Below are 15,378 nucleotides of genomic sequence, written 5' to 3'. Positions count from 1 at the left end.
CTTGACTTGCAAATACAACACTTCTAGTCACTATGCAGTGGTTTTTATTTGTCTGACATCATCAGAGTAGGCGTGACCTGGCGTGACAAGAGGTCTATACAGAAAAAATGCTCAAAAAGTTCAGCGGCATATGACATTCTCTTTCTCAATGATAAGGCTGGCAAAGGAATTTAAATTAAGTTACAATGCGTACTATTGCAGCATATTGATGGGGTTTAACCACTGATTGAAACACACACAAATATGTGTAAAATAATGCTTTGTTAGAAGAAAAAAAAACTTGTATGTGACTGTCCCACATTACCTGATCATGTCAGGTAATGTGGGACTGTATTTTTCAGGTAAAGTGGGACATCTAGTAATGCTGTGTTTATGCTATAAAAGTAATTTAATTTGACAGTTCTCAAATGTTTAATATCAATGCATCATACTGCACTAAGTTCCCAAATAACTAACAACTTACACTGTCATTGAACCAGCGCTTTCAGAATTTGTAAGCGTGGCCGCTAACGCTAGTCCAACAAAATGCTAACGCAGCGGGACTAAGTAGCTAGCACATAGACTGCAGATCACTAAGGTTTACATCAGTTACACTTTATGCCTATTGTATAAGTCAAACTCCTCAACTAAATGAATCTTGCCACACCCTTGCACCTAGCATTGTTGTATACAAACTAATCGGGTGTGTCTTGCCTTCGGCAAGGGCACAACTTTTGTTATCTCACATATATATGTTATCATTATATACATATATAAATGACTAAAAATGACTAAATGTAAATGTAATATATTTATTATTATTTTTATTTCTTTTCCCACCCCTAAAACTTTGTCAATATATGGACTACATACACAACCTAGGTGTCAAAAGTTTCTTCTTGGTAGCGATTGAGTTGCTTGTATTGCTATTGACGTTCCGTTGCACGGTTTAGTAGAAATTACGTTTTTGTGGCGAAAAGTGAAGCTAACAGTGGCTAACTTCCTAGCCCCAGTCTCTGACGCCACTAATGTCACTAACGTCACGAAAACTCGCGTGACTAGCAGTGACATCTCTAGCAGGAAATTAGTTTAGCAGCTCGTTAACTTCTGGGAGATGGCTAGGCTAACTTCTTTACTGCAAGGCAGCTGCAGAAACGCCTCAAGCAAAGAGGCTTGGGTGATAACTATTTGCTCATTTTACTTTGTGATATGACACACAATTGTGATGTGTAATGTACAATATAAGGTAATATTATTAAGGAAGTACATATACTTTCAGAAACAGTAGTCTACTATTTCACTGAAGCATTAGCATCATGACATTAGCCTCTGTTGCCTGGGCAACACATACTAGTGGTCTATGATGCATCTGTTTTCAATCGTTAAAATAAACATTCCTCACAAATACATTTTCGTTGTAGAATTTATTATTACATTAGATTACAAGTAAACGATTTTTGGGTGAAATTATCACTACCTGTGGTTTCAAACCAGTGTAGCTCACTGCAACGCTGTAGTCTAGTCTAGTAGCTAACAAAAAACATCTCCACAGCTGTTTACAGTACGTACAGTAGGAAGTCAAACGGCGGCACATGTTTGGCACTACCCTTACTTAAATCAAAAGTCTTTCAATGGGTGAAACTATCTAACTATCTAAATAAATGTCAAGCATATACATTTTTGGGGGCATATTTTCAGTTAGCAGATGGTACTATTTGAATCGAGATTCCATCTGAGATAGCTACTGCTGGTAACGTCGTTGTTAAAATAAGCTTCAAAGGTTTTTTTTATTAATGAATGAATGCAATATATGAGTAGGCTAAATGCCTGAAAATATTACAAGTAAGGAAAAACTGACAATGACATTTAAGTCATAGAGATTAGGTCAATTTATACACCTGTCTGCCAAATGTTTTCGTTTTGATTCAACTATGAGGTTGCTGATCACCTTTCCCTTTTGCTGGGGAAATGAGAAGATAACTATTTAATTCCACTCCTCACTCTTAGTATTTTGATTTTTCCCACTATTGGGGCTAAGCCCCTAGATAAAACCTATTATTTTTCCTGTGACCCAGCAAAGCTATGGCGCCCAGAGGACATTTTTGAAAATATCCTTTTAAATAGTGTCCTATAGGGGGTTTTAGGAAATGAGAAGAAATTAACACATTTAGATTTAAAGTATCAATTTTTTTAAATTTTATTTAAGTTTATTTTAATTTTTTTATATATAAAACATTTGGGGGGGCTAATGAAAGTTTTGGGGAGGATCAAGCCCATGTTGATTTGTAATTGGGTTAGGGTAATTTGTAATTGGGTTAGGGCTAACCCTAACCCTAACATAATAGTGTAATAGGGCTTGGGTGGACTTTAAATACTGAAGGAAATATGAAGCAACTCATTTCAATTATATGGAAATGTCTTTTGTGACACATTTCTAACACTTGCAGATAGATGCTTCAAAAGAAAGATGACGTAAAATCAAGTTTACAAGTTTTCCTTGTAAGCTCCTTAAGACTCTGAAAATGGGCAGATTGAAATAATGTAATAAAAAAGAATTCTGGAGGAGCATGCCCCAGAACCAGCCTAGAAGTTCTGACTCATGACCTCAGTATTTTTTGGGCCCTGCGTATGACCCTGGTTACAGTAGCTTGTTTCAAAGGGTGTTCACTTGTTTCAAAGGGTGTTCACTTGTTTCAAAGGGTGTTCCCAAACAACTACACGCTACAATTTCCCCACAAATTGTATCCTCTCTAGTTATTATTACATTAGCAGACTAGGCTGACAGACGATGACTGTCCCACTTTACGAGACAAGCTGTCCCACATTACCTGAAAATGCTGCCTGAGTGAGACAGGGGGTCATGTAATGTTTGAAAGTGTATAGCTTCTAAAATATTGTGTATTCCCATTTCATTCCAACATGAAAATGTTCCTAAGCCCTAAAACGATTTACAGAAACACCACTGGCGCGAGTTAACAGTTATTTTGTAAGTCTACTGGAGCCTCTACCAAAAAGTGTCCCACATTACCTGAAATCACCCTAGTTGTAGCGACTAAATGTCCGCCCTTTCGGGAAACTGCGAGAGCCAAATCGAGAGTACCTTGTCCGGAAGAGGGATTGTTTTCGTGTGAAACGGAAGTTATAGAGCGCTCGCGCTGTAGACGGGGGGGATTTCAAACCAGAATCAACAAAAATAATTGGAGTTGCTATTAGTGTGAGTTTCAACAGCGTGAAGCACCACAACAGTTACCAACACACCTCAAACAATAAGTGTGGCTCACCAACGTTCACCGTGAAAAGCTGTTGAGCTCCAGGCAGAGAAACTGACATCACGGAAGCACGCAGAGAAAGTGACGAGAAAAGCGGCACCGGACCCGCTTACTGGTAAACTGATGCTGCCGCCACAACGGGTGTGACAACATTGGAGCTGTCAGAGCCGTAGCTATCTGGATTAGTTCGTTGTTACAGTACTAGCACTAACGTCGTTAACTGCTGGCTGATTGTGGTAGATATGTAATTGTCTCTATCCAGGAACTATCATCGAAGTCATAGTGCTACCTCTACTAAGGCTAGTAGCCTACCTGTAAATATATCAAATTGTATTGTTTCTGCTTAACATACTTAGAAAGGTGTCTTTCTGCTTGTTTACTAAGTTAGTAACAAAGTTTAAATTAATTTCACTTTGGGTGTGTTTGACAGTCCAGAGTATGAATAACGGTTGAGCAAAACTAGGTTGCTGTTGCAGATGTCTAATTTAGTCAGAGGTACGATTGCGTGAAAAGGTTGCTCTCAGCACTGCAGCTGAAATGACAAAGCACAGTCGTTTTATATTAATATTTATCTGTTTAACTTTGTTTATATTATACTCCATCCCTTGCCTCCACCCCTAGCCTCATCCCCTAACCTCCAGCCTCACTCCCAGTCTCCACCCTCACTCTCCAACCCCAGCCTCACCCCCACCTCCAGCCTCACCCTCCACCCCCAGCTTCACCACAGCCTAACCCTAACCCCAGCCTCACCCCAACACCCAGCCTCACCCCCAGACTCCAGCCTTCCCCAGCATGAGCACAGCTGCCCCCCAGCCGCCTACTCTGGGCTCCCCTCCTCAGCCCGCCCCTTTCACCATAGTACCCACCTGCCCAGAGCTAGACCTGTCCCTCCCCCTCATACCGGCCTCGCCCCCACCTTTCCCGGCCCCACCCCCACCCTGCCGAGCCTCACCCCCATCCAGCCTGGTTACAGGAGCAGCCTGCCAGCAGGTAAGTGTGTGTGGTCTGTATGTGTGTGGTGTGGGTCTATGTATGTGTGTGGTGTGGGTCTATGTATGTGTGTGGTGTGGGTCTATGTATGTGTGTGTGTATAGTTAGGTTTAACTTGTCTCTGACTTTGAAGGTACGCTGTAGGAGGGAGATCACGGTGATCGCAGAGCCTAGCAACAACACTCCACCCCAACATTCCAACAGCCACCTTGAGGGCAAGCATCACCATGGTAACCCTCTCCCTGGGGTCCAGACAGCAGGTCTGCAGTTGGTCAACCTTTCTTCTTCCTCGCCTCTCACAAGCCGGCCTCTAAACTGACGTATAACACCTGCACTACCAGGAGCCAAGGAGAAGGCTCGTTCTGAGGAGAGGGGCCTGGTCCTGTCGGACGGGGCGGAGTTGAACTCCACTCTTGCTCTGAGGGCAGAGCTACAGGAGCTGGCGGGGGCACAGTTCAACTCCCAGAAGGCAGTGCAGCAACAGCTGAAGTCCTCCAGGACAAGAGACAGCATCAGCAGCAGAGCTACCGAGGGTATATATACACACATATACACACGTATACACACTATACACCCTGTACACACTAAACACACTATACACCCTATACACACTATATACACTATACACCCTATATACACACTATACACACTATATATCCTATACACACTATACACCCTATATACACACTATATACACCATGTACACTATACACCCTATACACACTATATACCCTATACACACTATGTACACTATACAGGGCCATATATGGCATCCGTAGCAGAGCTACCGAGGGTATACACACACACATATATATATATATATACACACAGTACCAGTCAAACGTTTGGACACATTTTCCATTCAATTTTGACCGGTACTGTATATATACACAATATACACTATATACTTTACACACTTTACACCATACAGGACTATAAAATAAATGTAAAACTTACAACTGTTGGAATCAAGAACTTGCCGCAACTGTGTGTGTGAATGTGTATGGTGTGTGTGTGTGTATAGCGGTGAATGTCCCGCCCTCCCAGCAGCTCTACAGGGCATTGGTCAGCATCAGCGTGGAGGAGGAGCTACTGATCAACAACGCACTTCATGATAGGCTCCAGCTAGTCCTCCCTACACGTGTGATTGGCTGCAAGGTAAAGCAACAGAACAAAACATAAATCTCACTTTTAAGATTCTCCTCAAAAGACCTTGAATTAGTGTATATAACGTGTGTGTTCATGTTGTGTGTGTGTGTGTGTTCATGTTGTGTGTGTGTGTGTGGGAGCAGAAGGAGGTGGGGCCAGAGTTGAGGGTGTTCGTGAGGGCGGAGCAGAGGAGAGAGAAGCCACTCCTACCAGGATTGGACCAGGCTATGCCATGCCCACAACCGACCACATGCCCCGCCCACTCAACCTTTGACCTCTACCACAGACATGCCTGCTGGGGGGTAGGGCTCTGAGACGGGGGGAGGGGGATGTACCGCTGTATGGTTGGATGTCGATACAGTAACCTTTTTTTTTTACAACTGTACATATCCCTGATCCCACACACCCCTAAAACGTTTTTACTTATTTTCTGAATAAAGAACCTGAAATTTGGACTGTCTGCTTTTGTCAAAATGGGAGTGGGAAAGAGTTAGTTGTAGGGAGGAGGAGGGAGGGGAGAGGTGGAGGGTGGAGCGAGGGATTGAGGGATGGGAGGGAGGAGCAAGGGGAGAGGTGGAGGGTGGAGTGAAGGATTGAGGGATGGGAGGGAGGAGCAAGGGGAGAGGTGGAGGGTGGAGTGAAGGATTGAGGGATGGGAGGGAGGAGCAAGGGGAGAGGTGGAGGGTGGAGCGAAGGATGGGAGGGAGGAGCCAGGGGAGAGGTGGAGGGTGGAGCGAGGGATTGAGGGATGGGAGGGAGGAGCAAGGGGAGAGGTGGAGGGTGGAGCGAAGGATGGGAGGGAGGAGCAAGGGGAGAGGTGGAGGGTGGAGCGAGGGATTGAGGGATGGGAGGGAGGAGCAAGGAGAGAGGTGGAGGGTGGAGCGAGGGATTGAGGGATGGGATGGAGGAGCAAGGGGAGAGGTGGAGGGTGGGATTGAGGGATGGGAGGGAGGAGCAAGGGGAGAGGTGGAGGGTGGAGCGAAGGATGGGAGGGATGGGAGGGGGAAGGATGGAAAAAGGGATGATTGTGTATTTGGGAGCAAGCATGGACAGGGTAAGGTACTGTCTCTGTGTGTGTCTGTATGTGTGTGTGTGTCAGTGTGCGTTTGTGTGTGTGTCTATCTGTGTGTCTTGCAGGAGGTATTGAATGAAAGTGGAAACTAGATTAAGATGTTATTGTTGCACTGTCGTTAGATATTATTGTTCTCTGTGCCTGGTTGCTGAGATGTGGTTATTTTGTACTGTGCCTGTTAAACACACTGTTCCTTGACTCTGACCACCAAATACTGGTAGAACTGCACTTCTGATTTGTGATTGTCTATATGCTCTATTTGCATGTTCTGGATAAAAGCATCTGCTATAAGTAAACGTAAACGTGTAAAATAAAATGTTAAGTGAGTTAATTTATTACAATTCTAATTGACACAAATGTATGTTTAATAAGGTACATGAAGTTAATGTGTGTGCGTGTGTGTGTGTGTGTGTGTGTGTGGGATCCAGCTTCATTGAGAATCCATCAGCCTACGTCAGCAGACATGGTGTTACCTGGGTGATACCTCTCACGCACACACATCACACACACACCTTAAACACACTCATCCTTACGCACACTCACATTTTACATACACACCTCACACACATCACACACACCACACACTCATCCTTACACAACACACACACACCCTAACCCCCCAGGTGTTGCCATGGCGTGGGAGAACCCTCAGGACACCAACCAATCAGAGTGGAGTTGGGAGGACCAATGGGAGCCGCCTGTGTTTGGAGGGGCAGAGCTGGCGTGTGTGACGGGGGTGTGTGTACTGCTGCTGGTCACAGGTATCATGGGAAATATGCTAACGATCCTGGTGGTGTGGCTCCGCCCCCAGCTGAGGAGCTCCACCTACCTGTACCTGAGCAGCATGGCCGTGTCTGACCTTCTGATCCTCCTTCTGATGCCCCTGGACCTGTACAAGGTACACTATACACACTACTCACACACCACACACACAATGATGCCCCTGGACCTGTACAAGGTACACTATACACACTACTCACACACCACACACACAATACACTCGTACACCTCATACACACCACTAATCCTGTTTCTGGACCTGTACTGATGTGCATCTCTGTGTGTGTGTGTGTGTCTTTGTGTGAGTGTGTAGCTGTGGCACCCCAGTCCTTGGCGTTTAGGTGAGTTGTTGTGTAAGGTGAGCATGTTCGCCAGTGAGAGCTGCACCTTCTCGTCGCTGCTGCACATCACGGCTCTGTCTCTGGAGCGCTACCTGGCCGTGTGCCGGCCACTGGCCGCCAAGACGCTGCTCACTCGGCAACGCACGCGGGCCCTGATTGGCTGTCTGTGGGGAGCGGCTCTGCTCAGCGCAGCGCCTGTGCTGCTCATGGTGGGGGTGGAGGAGCTGGGGGCGGGGGAGGGCATGGGAGGGAGCGAGTGTCGCTGCACAGACTATGCTGTCTCCTCTGGTCTCCTGGCAACCATGATGTGGCTCTCTAACCTGTACTTCCTCGTGCCGCTTGGCATTCTGGGCCTCGTCTACGGTCTGATTGGACGGAAGCTGTGGCTCCGCCCACTACGTAACAGCAGGGACCGTGCCCAGCGCAACACCGTCAAGATGCTCGGTAACACCCCTAACTCTAACCATACACACTAACCCTAACCATACACACTACACGCTACCATACACCCCAACCCAGAACAGTCAGGATAACAGGTGGTGTAGTCCAGAAATAGTCAGGTGGTAAGCGAGGGGTGCTGAGGGCATTAAAATTGAATTGGAAACTTTAGCAGTCGAATTTGGGGATCCCCAACCTCCTGTGTGTGTTAGGGTTAGCTCGAGGGTAACCCTAACCCTAACCTCCTGTGTGTGTGTGTGTGTGCAGGTATGATCGTGCTGGTGTTTGTTCTCTGCTGGCTGCCTTTCCACGTGGGACGCACTCTCTTCTCTCTCTCTCTGGGCTCCACTCCAGGTGTCCACCACACACACAACCACACACACAGCCACACACACAGCCACACACACAGCCACACACACACAGAGCACCTGCTAGAGGAGGAGAGCGAGCCGGAGGCGGAGTTCCAGGCTGATGTTCTGTACTACGTGTCTCAATACTTCAACCTGGCATCATTCGTCCTGTTCTACCTCAGCGCTGCTGTGAACCCCCTGCTCTACAACACCATGTCTGCCCGCTACCGCCAAGCCCTGCGCAGCCTGCTGCACGCACACACACACTCACGCACACACGCACACTCACACACACGCCGCACCCAGTTACCCCCACTCACCCCTCAACACTCCACCACAACTCTATAACAACCGCACAAACACACTCACACACACAAGCACACACAGACGCATGCACGGACACACACACGCACACACACAAGCACACACACAAGCATGCACGTACACACGCACGCACACACACACACACTTACCAACATAACGAGGAGGGCAAGCAGGAATTGCTTTCTGCTGAAACAGATGAACAGATAATCGCAGCAAGAAAGTTGTGGGTTCGATTCCCAGGCCTCTTGTCCCCCTGTTACCCTGTCTCCCTGTCAACCTGTCTACCTGTCCCCCTGTCTCCCTGTCTACCTGTCACCCTGTCCCCCTGTCTCCCTGTCAACCTGTCTCCCTGTCAACCTGTCTCCCTGTCTCCCCGTCAACCTGTCTCCCTGTCCCCCTGTCTTCCTGTCAACCTGTCTCCCTGTCCCCCTGTCTCCCTGTCCCCCTGTCTCCCTGTCTCCCTATCTCCCTGTCAACCTGTCTCCCTGTCACCCTGTCTCCCTGTCTCCCTGTCAACCTGTCTCCCTGTCAACCTGTCTCCCTGTCCCCCTGTCTCCCTGTCTACCTGTCCCCCTGTCCCCCTGTCCCCCTGTCTCCCTGTCAACCTGTCTCCCTGTCAACCTGTCACCCTGTCTCCCTGTCAACCTGTCAACCTGTCTCCCTGTCACCCTGTCTCCCTGTCTCCCTGTCCCCCTGTCACCCTGTCTCCCTGTCACCCTGTCTCCCTGTCAACCTGTCTCCCTGTCACCCTGTCTCCCTGTCAACCTGTCTCCCTGTCACCCTGTCAACCTGTCTCCCTGTCACCCTGTCTCCCTGTCCCCCTGTCAACCTGTCACCCTGTCTCCCTGTCACCCTGTCTCCCTGTCCCCCTGTCAACCTGTCTCCCTGTCTCCCTGTCTCCCTGTCACCCAGGCCCCTTTTCCCCCTGACCCCTGTCATTTAGGCTATTTTATGATAATGTATATTCTATGATATTGATAGTGTATGATACTAAATGATTGTATAATATGTATTTAAATTAATATTCTGGCATTGATATTGTATAGGATATTGATTAGATGGCACTGATAGTGTATATTCTTTTGACGTTGTATATTGACATTTGACATTTAGTCATTTAGCTCTTATCCAGAGTGTCACAATACAATAAGTACAGGGACATTCCCCTGAGGCAAGTGAGGTGAAGTGCCTTGCCCAAGGACACAACGTCATTTGACACGGCCGGGAATCGAACCAACCTTTAGATTACTAGCCCAATTCCCTAACCGCTCAGCCACCTGACTCCCTCTGTATATTGGTCTTGATAGTGTATATTTTATTGATGTTGTATATCACATGATATCGATGGTGAATATGATATGATGTTGTTCCCCGAGGGCAGAGCTTGCTGACACAGTCAAGTTCTCCAGTCATGCTTCATAAACTAATAACAACAAACTCCTGTGTGTGTGTTTGTGTGTGTTTGAGAGAGAAAGGGTGTGTGTGTGTTAGAGAGAGCAATAGAGTGTGAGAAAGAGATATATAGTGTGTGAGAGAGATAGGTGGTGTGTGTGTGTGTGACTGGCACAGGCAGGTATTGAATTGGGAGACAGATTGTGTTATTGATGATGGAGGAGGGGTGGGGGGTAGGACAGCCGGAGATGGGGAAGAGCGGGGGACAGAAAAACATAATTAGCCCTCTACTTCAATGCACACGCAACACTTTCTCTCACACAACTGGGGCTGTCCCCGAAAATACTCCCTATTCTGTCGTCATTAAAGTCACCGACTGTTTTTATTTCAATAAAAAGGATTACAGAATAGTGAAACAATTTATCATTACGTCACCATGAATGCTAAGATATTACAGATGGCATTCTAATGAGCGAGTGGTTTTGAACACAGCATTGAAACGAATGAGAATGTAGTTTAGCAGCGGAGATATCTTGTGGGCGTTCACGCGAACGGGGGTCAAATTCTCTCCACTCTCCAGTCTCTTACTCCACCGGTTCTTTCTTCATCCACCCGTACACCACCGGCTCTCTGTCCGTCCCATCCCGTACTTAGTTGTCATTAGATTTGTCCCTTCCAGTGCGCCGTACTCTACTGCACTCGCGAGACAGGAAGTGGTCAATGAGCGTGAAGCTATCTAGAGTCTAGGTACTTAGAGTTAGCTAAGTAGCACTAACGGAGTTTAGAAATACGTTATTTACCGCACGTATACACTAATTTATCAAACAAACTATCGGCATTTGCTCAAGTTTTAACCATTGATTAGTGTCCGTTTCTGATTGACGTGGGGGTCTAAGATGAACCAGTTTGAACAGTAAGTCTAGAATGAGCTTGTCCCCTTGTTTCTAGTGCTAAGCAGAAGAAAATTGTGTCGATAGCTAGCTACTGTAAATGCTGTATGTTGCCATTGTAGTGGCTACGGGTTCTTTCTTATTTTTGAGTTTGCTTGTGCCACAGCAAAAGCTTGCCGCTGTTAGATGTAATGGACAGTCATCATGGGCCGTCACACGTTTTACAGATAAGCAAGCCAATCTCTAATCGGGTTCCATATGAAGACATTTGTTTTGGTCTCAGTGAAAACAGTTGGTGGACATTAGAGCAGGCTCGGACACAGATAGTGAACATTGTTCTAACACCTGAACGGGAATGTGTCTCGCACAGCCTGAAAGACGAGGAGAACGTAGAGCACGAGGAGCAGAACTGCGACACGGACTGTTCCGTTGGAAACAACAACCGACGCAAGGTGAGTGTTTCACCAGATCCGCGACACTACACCTTTTAAAGGTACATTGTGACATAATTATCTTTATAAGCTACCAACCCTTCAAGAACTGCCTCCTGTGTGTGTGTGTGTGTGTGTGTGTGTGTGTGTGTGTATAGCTGGTGAGTTCGGCGGCAGGGGAACATCCTCTCCAGTATAACTACACCTTCTGGTATTCTCGTCGGACGCCCAGCCGTCCTGCCAACACCAACTATGAGCAGAACATTCGTCAGATAGGAACCGTTGCCTCGGTCAGTACACACACACACATACACTATACTAAACGATATACATACACACACACTATAAATACATACATACATACATACACAAACTCTCAGGACACATTAGTAGCATACACCTGCTAAATGCTGGTAAAATGTGCAAGAGGCCAGTAGATTTTCTATACTCACCAGCCCAAAAAACAATGCTAATCTATTGAGTAGCTGGTCCAATTTGAACATTCACTAGCCAATTGGCTGGTGGAGAAAAAAAGTTTATTTTGCACCCTGAACACATTATACATACACCATACAACCCCCCAGTATTTGAGCTGTGTTGGGTTGCGCAGGTGGAGCAGTTCTGGAAGTTCTACAGCCACCTGGTTCGTCCAGGAGACTTGACAGGCCACAGTGACTTCCACCTGTTCAAGGAGGGGATCAAGCCCATGTGGGAGGTAGGGGTGTGTGTGTCTGTGGGTGTCTGTGGGTGTGTCTTTGTGTGTCTGTGGGGGTGTGTGGGTGTGTGTGTCTGTGTCTGTGGGGGTGTCTGTGTGTATCTGTGGGTGTGTCTGTGTGTGTCTGTGGGGGGGTGTGTCTGTGGGTGTGTGTGCGTACATAACTCATGTAATGGATGTGTGTGTGTATACACATTACTCATGTAATGGGTGTGTGTGGGCAGGACGAGGCTAATAAGAGTGGGGGTAAGTGGATCATCCGTCTGCGTAAAGGCCTGGCCTCTCGCTTCTGGGAGAACATCATCCTGGCCATGCTGGGGGAGCAGTTCATGGTGGGGGAGGAGGTCTGTGGTGCTGTGGTGTCTATACGCTTCCAGGTACGCACACACACACTACCCAGGTACACACTACCCAGATACACTCACACACAGTGCCCAGGTATACATACACACATACTACCCAGGTACACACTACCCAGATACACTCACACACAGTGCCCAGGTATACATACACACACACTACCCAGGTACACATAGACACACTTCTCAGACACACACACTACCCAGGTACACACAAATGCATACTACCCAGGTACACACACATACACATGGATCAGCTGTAGTGTGGGTGTGTGTGTGCAGGAGGACATCCTGTCTATCTGGAACAAGACGGCCAGTGACCAGGTGACCACATCCAGGATCAGAGACACGCTGCGCAGAGTCCTCAACCTGCCGCCCAACACCATCATGGAGTACAAGACTCACAACGACAGCCTGAAGTACTCACACAATCACACACACTCACACATGTATGTACACTCCTAACCCTAACTCCTAGTCTTGTATGACTGAGGGTTTGTCTCCACAGGGATAATTCCAGCTTCCGCAACACTAAGATTACACTGTGAGGAGGAAGAGAAGGAGGAAGAGAAGGAAGAGGAGAAGGAAGAGGAGAAGGAAGAGGAGAAGGAAGAGGAGAAGGAAGAGGAGAAGGAAGAGGAGATGAACAGACAGATGAAGACCCAACTGTCCTGCAGGGTCATCACCCCAAGTGAAACAAACATTCCTCCCTCTGTCTTCCCTTCCCTGTCTTCCCTCCCTCTTTCTCTCTTTCTCCTCCCCCCCGCTCCCTCCTCTCTCTCCCTTTCTTCCTCCCTCCTCTCTCTCTCCTACCTACCTTGCTCGCTCGGTCACAGTCCCCCCTTTCTGACCCTCCAGTTTGGACATGTCATTGCTATGGGTACCGGTGGTTTCTATAGAGATCCTTTTTCACATGGAGAAAGTTTTGTTTCCACGGAGATGGAAACAGAATGTGGGACCAACAATAGTGTGTGTCTATGATGTGTGTGTGTGTGTGTGTATGATCATTGTTGCCATGTCAACACAGAAGTAAAATGTTACTTTGGTAAATGTAGTTGTGTCTTTACTCTGTGCAACAACACACACACATCATGGTGAACCTTAAACCTTTCATGAGACCGTAGTGAACCCTGGCCTATTAGGTGAAACACACACTTGTTTTTTTCTCAACAAAGAATTATGTACCACCAGATGTGTCTTCTTCAATTATGAATCTCAGTCGATATATTTGAGTTGCAGCATCTCTGGATGAAAGGTGAACAAAACGAGTGTACCCGTCGTCCACTTTAGTTGACGTCACATACGCGACGTAAAAAACGCGGTTGCTAAGGGGAGTGTTTGAAACCTGAAACAAAACTGCAATAAGTTCAGTTGAAAAAGTTTGTGCAAGTGGTTGCTTAGGCTAAGTTGCGTTAAACAGTTTTCTGTACAGGGGCACTACCAGACACAGTGTAAAGTAGCCACATCTCAGCTTGGTAGATAAACATCACTTAGCAAAGTGCGACTAAACCGAAAGCTAGCGTCACAAACGTTTCTACTTTCATATCTGCCGTCACTCCTCGCTACTGTACTGGTGGTACTGTATCCCCGGGAGTTGCAGGAAAGGTAGGATAACTACCTAGCTACCACAATCTTTGTTAGGATAAGTCTATTCGACAAACTACAACTGGAAGAATTGTCTGGATTCTTACTTTAACTTTGTATTAATTTAGCAGACGCGTTTATCCAAAGCAACGTAAGCACTGTTTGCAAAAACAGTACAGAAAACAGCAGCAAAACAAGGACCAGAAGTGCATAGCTATTTCAAATGTAACGGAATTTATGACCTGTCAAAGAGCAGTCAGTTACCAGCCACATTGCAGAATCATATCTATCTATAAGGGAGTCAGATGGCAGAGCGGTTAGGGAACCGGGCTAGTAATCTGAAGGTTGCTAGATCGATTCCTGGCTGTGCCAAATTAAGTTGTGTCCTTGGGCATGGCACTTCAACCCTACTTGTCTCGGGGGGAACTGTAAGGCGCTCTAGATAAGCGCGTCTGCTAAATAAGTAAATGTAAGTGTCTCAGCAGTCAGGCATGCGGCAGTACGACTTGTGTCAACTGAACTTTAGCTGTTTGCCAACTAGCTAGTTTGCGTAATAGTAGCCCACCGAGCAAGAGTAATGGGACGAAAGAAAATTGTGTCATTTGAAACAACTGTCTTTTTAGACACTTTGTCCTAACCTCTGCTGGTCATTTCGTGTTATGGCGTATGTATTGAGTAATTGAAACTCGTGGATGTCCGCGTGCACGTTCTCCACAGAAAGAAGATGAGTGAGATGGAACCCCAACCCACAACTGCCCCCTCCTCCCCCTCTCTCCCCCTCCACCCCTCCTCCCCTCCTCCATCCCCCTCTCTCCAAAACCACGCTGTGTCCTGCTCCCCTGTGATTCGTTCGTTGCCCTCCTCGCCCCGCCCGGTGTGGGAGGAGTCTCGTGAGGTCACAGCGCGTCTTTACTCCTCCCTTCAAAGAAGCACAGAACTGCACAGCAGAGGCCATGCCCCCAAACACCACGCCCACATCAGGTTCCTCTCCTCCTTTCCTCTCCTTTCCTCCTACGCCCCCAAACACCATCCCCACCTCTGGTTCCTCCCTTTCCTTTCCTCCCTCTCCCCTCCTCCTCTCTCCTAATCCTAACCCTGTGTTTTAATGTGTTTGTTTTAAAGTGTGTGTGTGTGCGTGTTTAAAAGTGTGTTTGAATTTGTATTTTAATGTGTGTATGTCAGGCAGGTTCCCTTGCTGATGTCCTCCCAGCTGCACAGTACTGCACTCCCCCTGCCTCCCCCCTGCCTCCCCCCTGAAGGGGAGAAGGAGAGAGGGGAGGAGGAGAGAGGGATGGAGAGAGGGGAGGAGGAGAGA

General features: G+C 47.1%; 3 protein-coding genes and 1 long non-coding RNA gene across 7 annotated transcripts; all 4 read left to right on the top strand.

Moving 5' to 3' along the window:
* The first annotated feature begins 3,076 nt into the window (after positions 1 to 3,076).
* On the top strand, positions 3,077 to 5,840 carry ppp1r35 (protein phosphatase 1, regulatory subunit 35). Of its 3 annotated transcripts, XM_047017559.1 has the most exons (6): positions 3,078 to 3,363; positions 3,870 to 4,238; positions 4,372 to 4,498; positions 4,580 to 4,771; positions 5,263 to 5,396; positions 5,531 to 5,840. In XM_047017559.1, exons 2-6 carry the CDS (start codon positions 4,041 to 4,043, stop codon positions 5,699 to 5,701), a joined length of 822 nt encoding a protein of 273 aa, XP_046873515.1. In that variant the 5' UTR covers positions 3,078 to 3,363; positions 3,870 to 4,040; the 3' UTR covers positions 5,702 to 5,840. The 3 variants fall into 3 exon arrangements, with proteins under 3 accessions (XP_046873516.1, XP_046873515.1, XP_046873514.1); XM_047017560.1 differs by having other exon boundaries at positions 3,077 to 4,238; positions 4,372 to 4,468; XM_047017558.1 differs by having other exon boundaries at positions 3,078 to 4,238.
* A 1,173-nt stretch (positions 5,841 to 7,013) lies between these two features.
* On the top strand, positions 7,014 to 8,716 carry LOC124465850 (growth hormone secretagogue receptor type 1-like). Its single transcript, XM_047017478.1, has 4 exons — positions 7,014 to 7,357; positions 7,553 to 8,024; positions 8,286 to 8,374; positions 8,486 to 8,716. Exons 1-4 carry the CDS (start codon positions 7,091 to 7,093, stop codon positions 8,714 to 8,716), a joined length of 1,059 nt encoding a protein of 352 aa, XP_046873434.1. The 5' UTR covers positions 7,014 to 7,090.
* Positions 8,717 to 10,770: 2,054 nt separating this feature from the next.
* Positions 10,771 to 13,529, top strand: eif4e2rs1 (eukaryotic translation initiation factor 4E family member 2 related sequence 1). Of its 2 annotated transcripts, XM_047017564.1 has the most exons (7): positions 10,772 to 10,997; positions 11,345 to 11,426; positions 11,564 to 11,695; positions 12,016 to 12,120; positions 12,345 to 12,497; positions 12,762 to 12,898; positions 12,988 to 13,529. In XM_047017564.1, the coding sequence occupies exons 1-7, from the start codon at positions 10,981 to 10,983 to the stop codon at positions 13,025 to 13,027; spliced, it is 666 nt and encodes a 221-aa protein (XP_046873520.1). In that variant the 5' UTR covers positions 10,772 to 10,980; the 3' UTR covers positions 13,028 to 13,529. The 2 variants fall into 2 exon arrangements, with proteins under 2 accessions (XP_046873518.1, XP_046873520.1); XM_047017562.1 differs by having other exon boundaries at positions 10,771 to 10,997; positions 12,762 to 13,529.
* A 267-nt stretch (positions 13,530 to 13,796) lies between these two features.
* LOC124465918 lies at positions 13,797 to 15,364 on the top strand. The gene is made up of 3 exons (XR_006955851.1): positions 13,797 to 14,084; positions 14,781 to 15,044; positions 15,246 to 15,364. It is a non-coding gene; the product is annotated as an uncharacterized LOC124465918 (long non-coding RNA).
* Positions 15,365 to 15,378: the final 14 nt, after the last annotated feature.

This window comes from Hypomesus transpacificus, unplaced genomic scaffold (genome assembly GCF_021917145.1).
Source record: "Hypomesus transpacificus isolate Combined female unplaced genomic scaffold, fHypTra1 scaffold_61, whole genome shotgun sequence".
Classification (NCBI taxonomy): Eukaryota; Metazoa; Chordata; class Actinopteri; order Osmeriformes; family Osmeridae; genus Hypomesus; species Hypomesus transpacificus.
The sequence above is the reverse complement of the archived record's forward strand: the minus strand, read 5'-3'. Positions and strand labels throughout refer to the sequence as shown.

What these genes read in the sequence shown, in the direction of transcription:
- ppp1r35 (XM_047017559.1), top strand. Translation starts at nt 4,041, where the DNA reads ATGAGCACAGCTGCCCCCCAGCCGCCTACTCTGGGCTCCCCTCCTCAG. An exon ending in CAGGAGCAGCCTGCCAGCAG is followed by an intron (nt 4,239 to 4,371) that starts GTAAGTGTGTGT and finishes CTGACTTTGAAG; the next exon opens with GTACGCTGTAGGAGGGAGAT. An exon ending in CACGTGTGATTGGCTGCAAG is followed by an intron (nt 5,397 to 5,530) that starts GTAAAGCAACAG and finishes GTGTGGGAGCAG; the next exon opens with AAGGAGGTGGGGCCAGAGTT.
- LOC124465850 (XM_047017478.1), top strand. Translation starts at nt 7,091, where the DNA reads ATGGCGTGGGAGAACCCTCAGGACACCAACCAATCAGAGTGGAGTTGG. An exon ending in TGCCCCTGGACCTGTACAAG is followed by an intron (nt 7,358 to 7,552) that starts GTACACTATACA and finishes GTGAGTGTGTAG; the next exon opens with CTGTGGCACCCCAGTCCTTG. An exon ending in CTCTGGGCTCCACTCCAGGT is followed by an intron (nt 8,375 to 8,485) that starts GTCCACCACACA and finishes GCGGAGTTCCAG; the next exon opens with GCTGATGTTCTGTACTACGT.
- eif4e2rs1 (XM_047017562.1), top strand. An exon ending in GGATCAAGCCCATGTGGGAG is followed by an intron (nt 12,121 to 12,344) that starts GTAGGGGTGTGT and finishes GTGTGTGGGCAG; the next exon opens with GACGAGGCTAATAAGAGTGG. An exon ending in TGGTGTCTATACGCTTCCAG is followed by an intron (nt 12,498 to 12,761) that starts GTACGCACACAC and finishes GTGTGTGTGCAG; the next exon opens with GAGGACATCCTGTCTATCTG.